Source organism: Scyliorhinus torazame, chromosome 16, assembly GCF_047496885.1.
Source record: "Scyliorhinus torazame isolate Kashiwa2021f chromosome 16, sScyTor2.1, whole genome shotgun sequence".
Classification (NCBI taxonomy): Eukaryota; Metazoa; Chordata; class Chondrichthyes; order Carcharhiniformes; family Scyliorhinidae; genus Scyliorhinus; species Scyliorhinus torazame.
In genome coordinates, this window is record NC_092722.1 from 147,939,776 (window position 1) to 147,957,132 (window position 17,357).

General features: G+C 47.6%; 1 protein-coding gene across 1 annotated transcript in view; it reads right to left on the reverse strand.

The window, feature by feature from the left end:
- gnrh3 (gonadotropin-releasing hormone 3) overlaps positions 1-15,989 on the reverse strand; it is a 49,765-nt gene extending 33,776 nt beyond the window's left edge. Inside the window, exon 1 of the mRNA XM_072477696.1 lies at positions 15,814-15,989. Within this exon, the coding sequence (XP_072333797.1) occupies positions 15,814-15,954 (141 nt within the window). The 5' untranslated portion in view covers positions 15,955-15,989. The remainder of the gene's footprint in view (positions 1-15,813) is intronic.
- Between the last annotated feature and the right edge of the window lie 1,368 nt (positions 15,990-17,357).

The following is a 17,357-nucleotide window of genomic DNA, read 5'->3' on the forward strand; positions in this document are numbered from 1 at the left end:
ATGCAACTGTTATTAGTAGAGCAGAGAAGGCCACTGGAAAGTATAAACATTGGTTGAATGTACAGCATTCAGGGGAAGGAGTCAAGACAATGGATTGGGAAAATGAAGTTGAAAAATGGAGGGCACAGAAACGCAGTGCCAGTTCAGATAGTACATCAGATAGTGAACAGGTCTGCAGGAAAATGTTGAGAACTATTGAAAGGACATCCCACAGCAGAAGGGAAAGATCAAGCAGTAGCAGTACAGAACAAGATACCAGGCGGGAGAGGGGACGTAGTTTATCAAGATCTCGGAAGATGAGTTTCTCCGTCCTCCTAAAGTAGCAGCTAACACAGAAGGGGTACTCTGGACGTTGAACAAATGTGTATATGGATTAAATGATGCATCTAGAGTCTGGTATTTTTCGGTAAGGTCAGTTTTGTTCAAGTTAGGCTGTTGCCAGTTGAAAGCAGATCCTGCAATGTTTTACTGGCACTATAAAGGAAATCTTTCTGGCATTTTTATGATGCATGTCGATGATTTTTTGTGGGGTGGGACTAGTGATTTTGAAGCTATTGTAATCTCTGGTTTGAAGAATGAATTCAGGGTTGGAAGTCAGGCTTCCGGTGCATTTAAATATATTGGACTGGAAATTGGACAGACTAAGTTAGGGGCAACTTTACGTCAGCAACCTTATTTGGAAAGCATCAGCCCAATAGCAATTAGTCGTGGCCGAGTTTCACAAAAAGACGCAATGGTTTCAAAGATAGAAAAAGAGCAACTGCGAAGTTTAATTGGGCAACTGAACTGGTTAGGTAGACAGACTAGACCGGACATGAGTTTTGATGTCTTAGAGTTGAGTACAAAAATGAATGATCCGAAAGTGGAAGACATAATAAGAGCAAATAAAGCATTGGTCAAACTAAAAATGCAGGAGTGTGTTTTGAAGTTCCCAGTTTTAGGTGACCTTAGGCACTTGAAACTCATAGTTTATAGTGATGCGTCCTACACAAATTTATGTGATGGGGTTTCAAGTGCAGGAGGTTTTATAATTTTCCTTTTGGGGAACAATGGTAAATGTTGCCCTCTTGTGTGGGAAACAAAGAAAATAAGGAGAGTGGTAAAAAGCACTTTGACTGCTGAGACATTAAGCCTTGTAGAGGCGGTGGATATGGCTTTTTATATAAGTCAGGTATTGACAGAAATTTTGGGATTGGGGGATTTGGGTAATATACCTATTGACTGTCACATTGACAATAAATCCCTGTGGGAAAATGTGCACTCTACAAAAAGTGTCAATGAAAAGAGGTTACGGATAGACATCGCAAGTTTGAAGCAGATGTTGGACAGAGGGGAAATGACAAAAATTAAATGGGTCGACAGGAGCTATCAACTGTCAGACTGTTTTATGAAAAGAGGGGCGAGTTCACAGAAACTTTTGGATATTGTTAATGAAGGGCGCTTGTTTCTGTGACTTTTTTTTTCTTTCTCGTCCAAACAACAAATAAAAGGGGGGAAATCATGTGTGTGTTTTTGAGTTTCTTGAAATTTTGTTTTCACCTAATTATTATTTTTCCTCCAAGGAAGGGGAGACTGTTAAGTAATGGGTTAAGAGACATTGCAATTAGTTGTCTCCTTTATGTTGAGTATCCATTAATTGACACTGATATGTAAAGGGGCTTCAGGTGGCCTCTGTCAGGTGATGTATAGTTAGAGTTTTGTGCAAAGGCTGTTGGAATGAAATAGATGTGTGTTTGTGAAAAAGGAGCAGAACTTTAGACTCTTCATATCACAGCAACTCAAAAGTCTAACAACGCATTCTCCTTTTGCTTCTCTATTTAATTGTTAGTCTTGTGTATATCATGCATCACAGGGTATCACACCTGGGGTGCAACATCCATCACGCTTTAACCATTTATGCTGTGTCACTTCAATTGGTTTGAATAACCTGTTTAATTAGCCATGTTGATTGGCTCAAATATCCACTGGTTACGTTCCAGGTAGGGAAAGCGACTAGACTGAATGAGACGAACCAGTGAGCAAAATCAATCAATCAAGGAACCGCAATCTGCTCAATGCAAACTAAATTAATTTGCAACTAATGTTTTCAACTTGCAATTTTCCTTCCTCACTGAGGTCAATACATACATAGCATTCATAGCATGATAAACACATGCACAATTCTGTTAAGGTTATTCCCATAAAATTTGTAATTTGATGCTGACTAAACTCTTCACTAAAAAAAACGACCTGGTCGTTCAACTTTGATTTGGAGCAATAATGCCCGTTTAGATGTGAAGCTTGAAAAACTATAAGGGTGAAATATTATGGCCGACCTAGTGATGGAGGAGGAAAGGGCATTTAGCTAGGCAGGATTGCCATGTGCCTGAACACACTCTCCTCTCATTTGCTACCTCTCACCCCCACCGTATTATTAATCATTCCCCCACCAGCGAAACTTCATATTCTGCTTCACCGCTGAGGGGTGGGATGAGGGGTAAAGGTTTAGTGGCGGAGTGAGTGTGATCATGGTTTTTAATTACCTGGGATGTCACTATACGAGTTAGACAAACTTATGGAAAACTGAGAGTGTTGGGGGGCAAATCCTGACAGATGAATGTGCAAATATAGTTGTGATGGGTCTTCCACTGGTATTGATATGGGAATACTTACATGCTGCCAGTGCAACGATTAGTGTTTCTTCAATTACTATCATTAACCTCAGTACTCTTTTTCACAATTAATCCACATGATATCCTTCATTTATACCCTTCAAAAAGTTTTTGACATTCAAGACTTATAATTAAACTTGAATACAGAGGATTCAGGTAGAAAACATGGGACTCAGTAAAGTTGTCTTGAATTAGCAAACAGAGATTAATTGTGAGATTCATAATGTCAGACTGGTGAAGGTGTTGAATGGCATCCTGCTTGCACAATATTGTTTCTAATCTCTACTAATCACCTAGAAATTAAATAATGAGAACAATATACAGGATGCAGAAAAAGATTTGGGGATGGATTTAGATAGTTTATTCAATTGCCACTCATGACTTTTTTATTGAAATCATCCAAATTTCTCTGCTAATCCTTAGCAGCAGCATTCATTCTTACTCCGATTGTTTTCTTCAAATTTAAGAAATATTCTAATACATAATTAACCTAGTTTGTTCTTTTCTCCTCAAATTTCTAATTTGGGGCACTTCCGGTGACGGCGGGCGGGAGGCAGCCGCACACTGGAGGGCTCCCGCTTGGGAATAGGAATTTCGGAGTTTTAACGCCCAGTCCCGGAGGCAACGGAGGCGGAAAAGGCTGCAAGAAGGCACAGGAAAGAGAAAGGTCCACGTTTGGGAGAAAAACGGTCGTGAAAAAGGGGGTTAGTGAAAGACCGCCAGGGAGTGAAAAAGGCAGCGCAGGAAATGTAAGGAAAGCGGATGCTGGAGCACCAGGGGAGGCTGCATCGCTCACAGCAGAAGAAACGACCAAGGTGATGACTGTGGAACTTGAAAAACAGATCCAGGCGACAAAATCTGAAGATTGCGGGTCTGCCCGAAGGGGTGGAAGGCCCAAGGCTGTCTGAATATTTTGCCACAATGTTGGCGAAGCTATTGGGGGAGGGGGATGATCCCTCCCGATATGAACTGGATCGGGCTCATCGGTCGTGGAGGCCTATACCAATGGCGAGTGAGCCGCCAAGAGTAGTAACACTGTGTTTCCGTAGGTATAGCGTGAAGGAGAAAGTCGCGTGAAGGAGAAAGTTGTATGCTGGGGAAAGCAGAAGCGGGTGGTGCAGTGGGCTGGAGCTGGTATAGGCATATACCAGGACTTTGCGGGGGAGCTGGCGAGGAGGTGGGCTGCCTTCAGCCGGGTGAAGAAGGCACTGTACATCAGCAAGGTGCAGTGTGGCATAGTATATCCAGCTAAGTTGAAGGTGACCTACAAATCCAAGGACTTTTATTTTGGGACGGCTGAAGCAGCGGAGGAGTTTGCGAAGGCAGAAGGATTGTGGCAGAATTGATAAATGATCGTGTACCGATGTAGTCTCGTGTAACTTTATTTTTTCACTGCGTGTTGGTGTATGTACTAAATGAGTCGGGTTGTATATATTTGGAGAAGGGAAGAGTTGGGACTTTCATTTGCAATGATGGTTCTTTGGGGCTTGGGTGTGTATGTGGGGGTTGTGTGCTAAAGGAGATTTCTTGGCTTTCCTGGGACCGGGCAAGGGGGAAGGAGACGAGGGCGGGGGCTTCCACGCTTGCCGGTTTAAGCCAGCCAGTGAACGGGAGTGAGGTGGGGGGAGGGGCTGCGGCCATCGGAGCCTGGTAGAATAGGTTTCGGTGAGTCTAGCCAGGGCGAAAAGCTGGGGGAAGGAACCGAGGTTGTGGGGAGGAGTTTACAAGAGGAAGTGGAGGGGAGGAGTCTGGGAGGGGGGTGGGGGGTGTCTACAATTCATGGGATTCGGGGATTAGATGGCATTGAATATTAGTGGTGGGGGAGGTTGGGGGGTGGACTGTATATGTCAATGGTGACCATAGACGATTCCTGGTTCCTTTTTCTTTTTCTTTTCCACCTTGGGAGGGTTTGTTTTATTTGATGCTTATATTGTCAGGTGGGCCGTTGTTTGGGGGTGGTGGGAGGATGGGAATCGTTGTTGTTAACAAGGGGATTGACATTGTATTCGTTACCATTTACTGTTTGTTGGTGGGGTGTAAATTCTGAAGAAAATGTGAAAATGGAGAATAAAAATATTTATTTTAGAAAATCTCTGATTTAGAATGACTTATATTATCCCTGCTTTCGTGGTCGGCAAGGACACTTGCTGCTGACCACGAAAAAAAGCTGTGCACAAAGATTTAGTGATCACTTTTCCAACACCAGTTTAAACCTGCTGTCAAAACAAGGGGATGACACAAGGGGGTGTTACCCCCGCCGATGTCGCAAGCCACCATCTCGCTGAATTTAAAACGGGATAAAGATCAGGAAGCCTGTGGGGCCTATAGGACAATGCCCTTGATTAATGTTGACGCTAAACTACTGACCAAGATCCTGGCGTCCAGAATCGAAGGCTGTGTACCGGACGTGATTGTGGAGGACCAAGCGGGGTTTGTAAAGGGCAGGCAGCTGGTAGCCAACCTAAGAAGGCTACTCAATGTGATTATGATGCCCCCCCGGAGGGCAGAGAGGTGGAGGTAGTGGTGGCAATGGATGCCGAAAAGGCTTTTGACCGGGTGGAGTGGGACTATTTATGGGAGGTGCTGGGACGGTTTAGGTTTGGGGAAGGCTTTGTGGACTGGGTTAGACTGCTATATCAGGCCCCAGATGCTAGTGTAAGGACGAACCGGACGATATCTGAGTATTTTTTTTTAAAAATATATTTTATTGAAGTTTTTCAAACAAAGATTTTCCGTTTTTACAACTTAATAAAGGAATATACATTAAACGTTATTTAAATAATATATTAAACTAACAATAGATAAAAAAAAAGAAATAAACAAAAAGCAAATATCAACAACTAACTAAGAAAAAAAACCAAGAACCCGGATTAATCCTCCCGCCACCACCCCCCCCCCCCCCTCCCCCTGCCCCCCTGGGTTGCTGCTACTGTCTTTTCTGGTTTTCCATTATCGTTCCGCGAGATAGTCAAGGAACGGTTGCCACCGCCTGGTGAACCCCTGAGCCGATTCTCTTAACGCATATTTTATTCGTTCCAGCCTTATGAACCCTGCCATGTCGTTTATCCAGGCCTCCACGCCCGGAGGCTTCGCTTCTTTCCACATAAGTAGAATCCTTTGCCGGGCTACTAGGGACGCAAAGGCCTCTTTCGCCTCCTGCACTCCCGGTTCTTCTGCAACCCCAAATATAGCCAACCCCCAGCTTGGTTTGACCCGGACCCCCACCACCTTTGAGATCACTCTTGCCACACCCTCCCAGAATTCATGCAGTGCTGGACACGACCAGAACATGTGAGTGTGGTTCGCCGAGCTTCCCGAGCACCTCCCACACCTGTCCTCCACCCCAAAAAACCTGCTCAGTCTTGCTCCCGTCATATGCGCTCTGTGTAGAACCTTAAATTGAATCAGGCTAAGCCTGGCACACGAGGACGAGGAATCTTCCCTACTTAGGGCATCTGCCCACAGCCCCTCCTCAATCTCTTCCCCCAGCTCCTCTTCCCATTTTCTCTTCAGCTCCTCTACCATCGCCTCCCCCTTGTCTCTCATGTCCCTGTATATTTCGGACACTTTACCTTCTCCAACCCATGCCCCCAAAATCACTCTATCCTGGAACCTTTGCGTCGGGAGCCGCGGAAATTCCCTCACCTGTTGCCTCGTAAATGCCCTCACTTGCATGTACCGGAAAGCATTCCCTGGTGGCAGCTTATATTTTTCTTCCAATGCTCCCAAACTTGCAAACGTCCAGTCCACAAACAGGTCCTTCAGCTTCCTAATTCCTGCTCGCTGCCAACATTGAAAACCCCCATCTATCCTCCCCGGGACGAACCTGTGGTTATTCCTTATCGGGGACCACACCGAGGCACTCGTCACTCCCCTATGTCGTCTCCACTGCCCCCAGATCTTCAAGGTCGCCACCACCACTGGGTTTGTGGTGTACCTTTTCGGAGAGAACGGTAGCGGAGCCGTCGCCAGCGCTTTTAGGCTCGTTCCCTTACAGGACGCCATCTCCAACCTTTTCCACGCCGCACCTTCTTCTTCCCTCATCCACTTACAGACCATCGACACATTGGCGGCCCAATAGTAGTCACTCAGACTTGGCAGTGCCAGTCCCCCTCTGTCCCTACTGCGCTGCAGGAACTCCCTCTTTACCCTCGGGGTCTTTCCCGCCCACACAAAGCTCATACTGCTCCTGTCTATTTTTTTGAAGAAGGCCTTTGTAATCAGGATGGGGAGGCACTGAAACACAAAAAGGAACCTCGGGAGGACCACCATTTTAACCGCCTGTACTCTGCCCGCCAATGACAGGGGCACCATATCCCACCTCTTAAAGTCCTCCTCCGTCTGCTCTACCAATCACGTCAGGTTAAGTTTATGTAGGGTTCCCCAGTTCCTGGCCACCTGAATCCCCAGGTATCGAAAATTCCTTGCTACTCTCCTCAGCGGCAGAGCATCTATCCCCCTGTCCTGTTCCCCGGGGTGCATCACAAAAAGTTTGCTCTTTCCCATATTTAATTTGTATCCCGAGAACTCTCCAAACTCCCTGAGTATCTGCATTACCTCTGGCATCCCCTCTACCGGGTCCGCCACATATAGCAGCAAATCGTCTGCATATAGTGACACTCGATGTTCCTCTCTCCCTCTAAGCACCCCCCTCCACTTCTTAGAGTCCCTCAGCGCTATGGCCAATGTTTCAATTGCCAACGCGAACAGTAACGGGGACAGGGGGCACCCTTGTCTTGTACCCCTATGTGATCGAAAGTATCCCGATCTTTGCCTATTTGTAATGACGCTTGCCACCGGGGTCGCGTACAAGAGTCTAACCCATCTAATGAACCTCTCCCCGAACCCAAATCCCTTCAGCACCTCCCACAAATAGTCCCACTCCACCCTATCAAATGCCTTCTCTGCATCCATCGCCACCACTATCTCTGCCTCCCCCTCCAGTGGGGGCATCATCATCACCCCCAGCAACCTTTGTACATTGGCATTCAATTGTCTCCCCTTAACAAACCCTGTCTGGTCGTCATGTACCACCCCTGGGACACAATCATCTATCCTTGTCGCCATCACTTTGGCCAGCAGTTTGGCGTCTACGTTTAGGAGGGAGATGGGCCTGTATGACCCGCACTGCAGCAGGTCTTTGTCTCGTTTCAGAATCAGCGATATCGTCGCCTCCGACATTGTCGGGGGTAATATCCCCCTTTCCTTAGCCTCATTAAAGGTTCTTGCCAAAAGCGGGGCCAACAGGTCCATATACTTCCTATAAAATTCCACCGGGAACCCATCTGGTCCCGGGGCCTTCCCTGCTTGCATGTTCCCAATTCCTTTGGTCACCTCATCCAACTCAATCTGCGCCCCCAGCACTGCCACTCCACCCTCGGGAACTCTAGCTGGTCCAAAAAGTGTATCATTCCCTCTTTCCCCTCCGAGGGTTGGGACTTGTACAGCCTCTCATAGAATGTCTTGAACATCTCGTTCACTTTCCCTGCTCTCTGCTCCATCATTCCCGTTTCGTCCCTAACTCCTCCAATCTCTCTCGCCGTCCCCCTCTTCCTAAGTTGTTGGGCCAGCAGCCGGCTCGCCTTCTCCCCATATTCACATTGTATCCCCTGTGCCTTCCTCCACTGTGTCTCTGCCTTTCCCGTGGTCAGCAGGTCAAACTCCGTCTGTAATCTTCGTCTTTCCCTGTATAGCCCACCTGGGGCCTCCGCATACTTCCTATCCACCCTCAAAATTTCCCCTACTAACTCTCTCTTTCTTTACCCTCTTGTTTCCCCTTGTGGGCTCTGATGGAAATCAACTCTCCTCTAACCACCGCCTTCAGCGCTTCCCATACTACTCCCACCTGGACCTCCCCATCGTCATTGACCTCCAGGTATCTTTCGATACATCCCCTCACCCTTCCGCATACCCCCTTGTCCGCCAGTAGTCCCATGTCTAATCGCCAGAGTGGGCGCTGGTCCCTTTCCTCTCCTAGTTCCAGCTCCACCCAATGCGGGGCGAGATCTGAAACAGCTCTAGCCGAGTACTCCGTTCCTGCCACTTTCGGGATCAGTGCCCTTCCAAAAACAAAAAAGTCTATCTGGGAATATACCTTGTGGACGTGGGAGAAAAAGGAAAACTCTTTACCCATCGGTCTGGCGAATCTCCACGGATCTACTCCCCCCATTTGCTCCATGAATCCCTTAAGCACCTTGGCCGCTGCTGGCCTTCTCCCGGTCCTGGATCTGGACCGGTCCAGCCCTGGGTCAAGCACTGTGTTAAAGTCCCCCCCCCCCCATTAACAGGTTTCCCACCTCCAGGTCCGGGATACGTCCCAGCATTCGCTTCATGAATCCCGCGTCACCCAGTTCGGGGCATATACGTTCACCAGCACAACCGCCTCACCCTGCAATCTGCCACTCACCATCACATACCTGCCCCCACTATCCACCACTATGGTCTTAGCCTCGAACGATACACGTTTCCCCACCAGTATTGCCACCCCTCTGTTTTTCGCGTCCAACCCTTAGTGGAATACTTGTCCCACCCATCCTTTCCTTAGTCTAACCTGATCCGCCAACTTCAGGTGCGTCTCCTGGAGCATAACTATGTCCGCCTTCAGTCTCTTTAAGTGCGCAAACACCCTTGCTCTCTTAATCGGCCCATTTAAACCCCTCACATTCCACGTGATCAGCCGGGTTGGGGGGCCATTTACCCCCCCCCCCCTCGTCGACTAGCCATCCCCTTTTTTAACCCATCTCCTCACCCAGGTCTCACGCCCCCGTCTGTCCCCCAGACGGCGCCCTCCCATCCCGACCACATCGTCTCGTATCAGCTCCCCCTTACTCTCAGCAGCACCAACCCAGTTAATCCCCCCCCTTTCCCCCCCCCCCCCCCTAGATCCCCCTCTAGCTTGATTACTCCCCCCATATTGCTTCCGGAGGTCAGCTAACTCTGGCTGACCTCGGCTTCCCCCGTTCATCCTTTGACCTCCCTGCGTGTGAGGCTCCCTTCCTTCCTGCGCCCTTTTTCCCACCATAGTTTCCATAGCGCGGGAAAATACCCGTGCCTTCCTCTCGGCCCCGCCCCTAGTGCCGCATTTCCCTCATTCCCCTTCCCTGTCCCCTTTTCCACCGGCGCCCACATTTCTTCATGTCCCCCACATCGGGGGGAGAAAAATTCCCCGTCCAAAATTGTTATACATTAGCCCTCCCCTCTCCCCACTTTACATTTCTGTGCCACCACCTCGCTACCCCTCTCCGGGCATCAATTTCTCAAGTCTAGTCCAATTTCTCTTCCTGAATAAATGTCCATGCCTCCTCCGCCATCTCGAAGTAATGGTGTTTGCGCTGATGTGTGACCCACAATCTCGCCGGCTGCAGCATCCCAAATTTGACTTTCTTTCTATGGAGCACCGCCTTGGCCTGGTTGAAACTCGCCCACCTTCTCGCCACCTCCGCACTCCAGTCTTGATACACGCGTATCACCGCATTCTCCCACTTATTACTCCGTGTCTTCTTAGCCCAGCTCAGGACCATCTCCCTGTCCCTGTAGCGATGGAACTTCACCACTATTGCTCTTGGTGTTTCCCCTGCCTTTGGTCTTCTCACGAGGACCCGGTACGCACCCTCCACTTCCAGGGGGCCCGTTGGGGCCTCAGCGACCATTAGAGTATGGAGCATCATACTCACATACGCCCCAGCATCAGCTCCCTCTGCTCCTTCGGGGAGACCTAAAATCCGTAGGTTCTTCCTCCTCGAGCTGTTCTCCAGGGCTTCCAGCCTTTCTATGCACCTCTTGTGTAGTGCCTCGTGCGTCTCTGTTTTTACCACCAGGCCCTGTATCTCGTCTTCGTTCTCGGCTGCCTTTGCCTTCACTCCACGGAGCTCCATCGCCTGGACCTTTTGTGTTTCCTTTAGTCCCTCGATTGCCAGCAACATCGGCGCCAGCACCTCTTTCTTGAGCTCCTCCACACATCGTCTGAGGAACTCCTGCTGTTCCGGGCCCCATACCATCTGGGCTCCCTTGGCCGCCATCTTGCTTTTCCCTTCTCTTCTCTGCCGCTGCTCCAAAGGATCCTCCGCAATCTGGCCACTACTGCCGCTCCTTTCCATCCACACCCGGGGGGACTCCTTCCTTTGTCACCTCACACTGGCAATAATTTTCCGTTGGGGCTCCCGATAAGAGCCCAAAAGTCCGTTGAAACGGGAGGTGCCGAAACGTGCGGCTTAGCTGGTCACGCCGCAAGCCGAAGTCTATCTGAGTATTTTTGACTATACCGTGGGACAAGACAGGGATGCCTCCTCTCTCCATTGCTGTTTGCGTTGGCCATAGAACCGCTGGCAATTGCTCTGAGAGCGACAAGGGGATGGAAGGGAATGGTCGGGGTGGGGGGTGGGGGGGGAGGGGGGCGGGGGGGGGGGGGCGTGGGGGAAGAACACAGGGTCTCGCTCTACGCGGATGACCTGCTTTTGTACGTGTCGGATCCGGTGGCAGGGATGGACGGGATTATGGAAATCCTAGGGGAATTTGGCAAGTTTTCTGGGTACAAGTTGAACATGACAAAGAGCGAGATGTTTGTGGTGCAGGCGAGGGGTCAGGAGAATAGGCTGAGGGAGCGACCGTTTAGTCTGGTATTTTGTATCCCGAAATACCTAAAGTTTTAGGTATTTTGGGATACAAGTGGCGCAGGACTGGGGCAGGATGCAAAATTGAACTTGTCTAGGCTGGTGGAGCAAATGAGGAGCCAGTTCCGGAGATGGGATGCACTCCCGCTGTCACTAGCAGGGAGAGTACAGATGGTGAAGATGACGATCCTCCCGAGATTCCTGTTTATTTTTCAGTGACTCCCTATTCTCATTCTGCGGTCCTTTTTTAAAAGGATCAATAAAATCAGCCTGGGATTTGTTTGGGCGGGGAAGTCCCGCGAGTAAAGAGGGGGATGCTGGAACGGAACAGTAGCGAGGGGGGACTGGCGTTGCTGAACCTCAGCAACTACTACTGGGCGGCTAACATAGCCATGATAAGGAAATGGATGGTGGGCACGGGGTAGGTTTGGGAGTGGGTGGAGGCTGCTTTGTGCAGGGGCACCAGCTTGGCAGCCCTGGTCACGGCTCCTCTGCCGCTCCCGCCGGCCAGGTACTCCACCAGCCCTATAGTGGTGGCGGCTCTGCGGATTTGGGGCCAATGGAGGAAGCAACGGGGGGGAAGCGTCGGTCTGGTCCCCAATATGCGACAACCACCGATTTGTCCCGGGGAAGATGGACGGTGGGTTTCGGGCGTGGCGGAGGGCGGGGGTGGGAAGGATGGGTGACTTGTTCCTGAAAGGGAGCTTCGCGAGCATGAGGGTGCTGGAGGAGAAGTTTGGGCTGGCAAGGGGAAATGACTTTCGGTACTTGCAGGTGCGGGATTGCGTATGTAGACAGGTCCTGTCCTTTCCACGCCTTTCACCAAGGGGGATCCTGGACAGGGTAGTTTCCAGGGGAGAGGTAGGAGAGGGGAGAGTCTCGGATATTTATAAGGAGCTTATGGGAGCGGAGGACACAGGGACCGAGGAACTGAAACTGAAGTGGGAGGAGGAGCTTGGTGGGGAGTTGGAGGGAGACGTATGAGCAGATGCTCTGAGGAGGGTACCTGCAACCGCAACATGTGCCAGGCTCGGCCTGATTCAGTTCAAGGTAGTTCACCGGGCCCATGACAGTGGCCTGGATGAGTAAATTCTTTGGGCTGGAGGATAAGTGTGCTAGATGTGCGGGAGGACCAGCAAACCATGTTCTGGGCGTGCCCAAAACTCAGGGGCTACTGGCAGGGATTTGCGGACGTCATTGTCATGATATTCAAGCATACATCATAACACATACATAATGATCGACAGACCAACGGACCAATTAGCACACATAACACGACAGCCAATCACAGACAAGAGCAGACACAGTATAAGACAAGAAACACAACACTTCCTGGGCAGTCCATCTGCAGACAGCACAGGGCCAGGACCTCATAGCAAGACACTCACACAGTCACAACGTGCTGAGTACCAAGTCTGATGTATAAATAGTTAAATGGAATAAAACTGCGTTGTACCAATCGCAACCGTGTTGGTTCGTCTGTACCTCAGAGCACCCAACACCTCAGTCATGTCCCAGGTACTGAAAACAAGGGTGGCGATGAGTCCAGAGGTGGCTATTTTTGGAATGTTGGAGGAGGTAGGTTGGGTAGAATAGTGTAAAGTAGGGGGGAAGAATAGGCCGGTCTATTTGCGAGAGAGGAACTGTTACTTGCACTAAGTTTTTGTAATTGACATTTGCACACTAATGTATATTGTTCCTGTTTACAATGCCAAAAATACCTCAATAAAATTGTTTGTTAAAAAAAAAAGGGGATGACCTGTGTCCAGTTGCCGATAGGCAATCAGTCAAACTGAAGTATTCATACACAGCAAACCAGAGAATTAAAAGCACTTGAAATCCTTCACTTTTAATTTAAATTTTAAGATTGTGAAGTAAGTGTGTGACAATATAAAGATGGGAGTAAAAATGAAGATAAAGAGACTTTGAAGAAAATGGTCTTTATATTTTTATTGATTTTATGAATATTTTACATTAAATGCATGTGGAATTTTTAATCATTATGGGAAAATTTGACAATCTACCAAATATAAAATTCTTTTCAGGGCCAGTGAAAGTGTTTAATTATCACATTGGTATGACATCAAAAACATCTAATTTCAACAAGGTGCAATTCTTTTCCAGGTTTTTACAGTGAGACTAACAGCGTTAGAGTGAAAGTCCTTGTCAGTTCATGAACCGAGCATAAACTTAGTGATAGCAGCTTTTAGATTTCCACATTATCCTGCACATGGCTAAGCTCCTGAACTTTCGATCTGTTTTAGTGCAGTGAACGCTGACAGATTTTTCACCATTACCACAGGAAAATCAGGCCTCAACAAGGTTTTCCTTTTTCTGTTCTATCACCATGTGGATTTATAGCATTTGTTTATTGCCGCAGTTATTTTATTTATTCCTCCCCCACTTTTATCAAACTCTTCCATCTTTTCCTCAGTTTGCTTCTAAAAATATGTTTTTCCCTTTCACCTTACTTTTCACAATGGATTTTAGTTCCTTGTGAGTTGATACTCTGGATGCTGCAGCAACGCTCAGGGTGATTTTTGAAATCTCCATTGGCTAACAGCCTGAAAAGCTATCTGAAATGGTCAGCCTCCAATGCCTGAGGTCAGCAGCAAAGCACTTCATAAATATTTACTCTCACACCAATGCAGACATCAATTCTCCTCAATGATATACAAAACCTCACCCCAGTCAACACTGCTGGCTCATAATTTGGATTGAATTATAAAATTGTGGAAAAAAGATCCTCATAGTGCCTTTTAAGTGTATGAGCTGTTCTGCTGTCAGTCAGTGCCACAGCACATATGTGATGGGTCAGGCTCCCTCAACACTTACCCTCTTCTGCTCGCCTGTTCCCCACCCCATCTGTCTCTCCCCACCTCACCTGTCCCACGGCATTCCCCGTCCCCTCCCTCCCCATCCCCATTTCCCGTCTATCAAATATCATAGAATTTACAGTGCAGAAAGAGGCCATTCGGCCCATTGAGTCTGCACCGGCTCTTGGAAAGAGCACCCCACTTAAGCCCATGCCTCCACCCTATCCCCGTAAACCAGTAACCCCACCTCACCTGTTTGAGCACTAAGGACTATTTATCATGGCCAATCCACCTAACCCGCACATCTTTGGACTGTGGGAGGAAACCGGAGTACTCAGAGGAAACCCACGCAGACACGGGAAGAACATGCAGATTCCGCACAGACAGTGACCCAAGCCAGGAATCGAACCTGGTATCCTGGAGCTGTGAAGCAACTGTGCTAACCACTGTGTTACCGTGCTGCCCAAATATAATCCTGCTATAACCACTAATTCATAAAACATCCACTACTTCTACATGCTAAATGCTGTGCTGATTGATTGCTTGAACCAAGCCAAGTAGAAATTAATTGCTAGCATTGTGCAAAAGAAAGCATGTGCATTGTAAATTAATTATTTTTTAGTAAATATTCTCTGCAAGCTTGAAGATTTCCATCTTGTACCTGGTTGGTTGAAGTCACTCGTTCACTTCTCACTACCTTCATCCTGTCAACAGATTTGAAATTTAAGCTGAGCCACCAAGTTGGAATGTTTGGCAGCCATGGCATTTAATATGTGAGCTTGTTGTTGGAAATGGATGCAAACAGTTAAAGGAGCTCACCTCAATAGGGAACAAATTATATCATAGAAGATGTTAAGGAGTACAAACCTGAGAAGTTGCTGACTCAACCCTGCTCTGTACAGTTAGCTGAGCTCAGCTTTGGTGAAGGTAAAAATCCTAGGGCTGAAATTCCATGGGGGTTCAACCTCTCTCATAGCCTAAGTCGAGCAGAGGAGCAGCTGAACCCCAGAAAAAACAGGGAAATGACTGAACATAATCAAATCTATAATTTCTCTGGGGTTCCTACCGGTCTTCTGCTGGAGTCATGGCAAGGGATAGTTTGAATCTTCACAGAACCTTAGCTTTCTTATAGTTAGCACCAGCAGCGGTGAGGTAGGTTGGGGAAAAGTTTTAAGGAAGGTTTGTGCAAATGATGCATTTCCTGGCACCAGTCATTAACATCAATATATGAGGCAGCACAGTAGCACTGTGGTTAACACTGTTGCTTCACAGTGCCAGGCTCCAAGGTTCGATTCCTGGCTTGTCTGTGAGGAGTCTGCACGCCCTGTGTCTGCGTGGGTTTCCTCCCACAAGTCCCGAAAGATGTGCTGTTAGGTAATTTGGACATTCTAAATTCTCCCTCCGTGTACCCGATCTGGCGCCGGAATGTGGCGACTCGGGGCTTTTCACTGTAACTTCATTGCAGTGTAAATGTAAGCCTGCTTGTGACAATAAAGATTATTATTATTAGGCAAGGCATGTTGCAACCTTGAGTGAAGTCACCTCCCGGGATTTACTGACCAGTAAACGGTTCACTTTCTTGAGTTGATATCTTGAGTGAGTACCATCAAGTTAACTTTTAACTATTAACAAGTTAACAATCCAACATCTTAGCAGCTACAATAAAGGTAAGGACAAAACAATGTATTGTTTGTAAACAACATAACAAATAACAATGATATAAAGACTGAGTCTTACCTCTAGATAAGCATCCATACTTACGGCATTCCTTTTTCCTCCAGGCAGCCAACCATGAGACCAGTGCTGAGAGATACAGCCATGAGTAGTAAAAACTATTGCTATCAGGAAATGGACGGAAACTATTTTGGTAACTTCCATTGGAGTGAAGGGGAAAGGCTTCAGGAAAAATAGAAGTTCTTCTATAACATGGAATGAGAAATAGAAATTAGCTCTCAGGAAAATATACAAAACAAACCTATTCCTTATTTAGTGTTAACAGACTAAAAGTGCTAGATGTGACCAGTAGCTAATTACTTGGCAAGAGCACTCTGCACTCAAGAGTCCTTTATTCTTTTTATCGAAAAGTAAAAGGTTCAGTTGCTGCACTTCAATATATAGCAGATCACCATGTATCACTAATTGACAACAAAAGGATTTAATTTTTTTCCCCCAAAACTAAACCTATAACAAGTATATAATCCATTAAGGATATTAAGATGAAAACACATGTTCTTTTAAAAGAAAAATCCCTTGGTGTATTAAAATACACTCTAATTTAAAGCACTTAACTGAGCTTTAAAGCTTCCAAATTCACTTAACCATCTGACTGGGCAGTTGCGGGAAGTTTATTCAATCTTTACATCATCACAGTCAAAGGTAATATTCTTATTTGGCAACTTTGGCCTCTATTTCAGCACAACAATATTGCCCAAAGGTGTCCAAACATAGGCATCTAACATTCTTGTCAATCTGACCTCTTCAAAATTGCTACCTTTCCAATATGCATGTTTTACACCAGCAGTTTCCAAACTGGTATGCGTACCTCCAGGGCATATGTGAGACATCGCTTGGGGGTACGTAAGACAAATTGTGTAATGGTGTTGGATTCTCTTGCTTGTCCCCTACACTCATGCTCTTGCTCTCCCTCGCCCACTCCCTTGACTAAACTCTAAACTACATCTCTGCATATTCTCTGACATCTAAAGAATTATTTCTCTTTAAAGGTCCTGAATGGAATGGTAAGTCTCATTTAAAAATATCAGGAACTCCAAATTTGATATATAATTGAAAGTGTGGATGTCACGTGCTTGCGGAGGAGAACGGATCCTGGAGCTGCCAGCCACGTTGGGAGCGAAACCCCGGAGGTGGACTTCCTGGGGAAAGCAAAGAGACGTTCATGGGGTGTTTCGTTGGTCGTGGTGCACAGGAGCAACCGAATGGAGTGGTGCATGGGGAGGACCTCCTGCCAGCTGGAGGCCGGGAGATTTCTGGGCCATAGGGCCAGCTGGACGGCCTTCCAGATTGTCCCATTCTCCCGCTCCACCTGCCCATTTCCCCTGGGATTGTAGCTGGTTGTCCTGCTCGAGGCAATGCCCCTGTTGGGCAGGTACTGGCGCAGCTGCTCGCTCATAAATGAGGATCCACGGTCGCTGTGGATGTAGACGGGGAAACCAAACAGAGCGAAGATGGTGTTGAGGGCTTTGATGACGGTGGCCGACGTCATATCGGGGCATGGGACGGCGAAGGGGAATCAGGAATACTCGTCGACCACATTAAGAAAG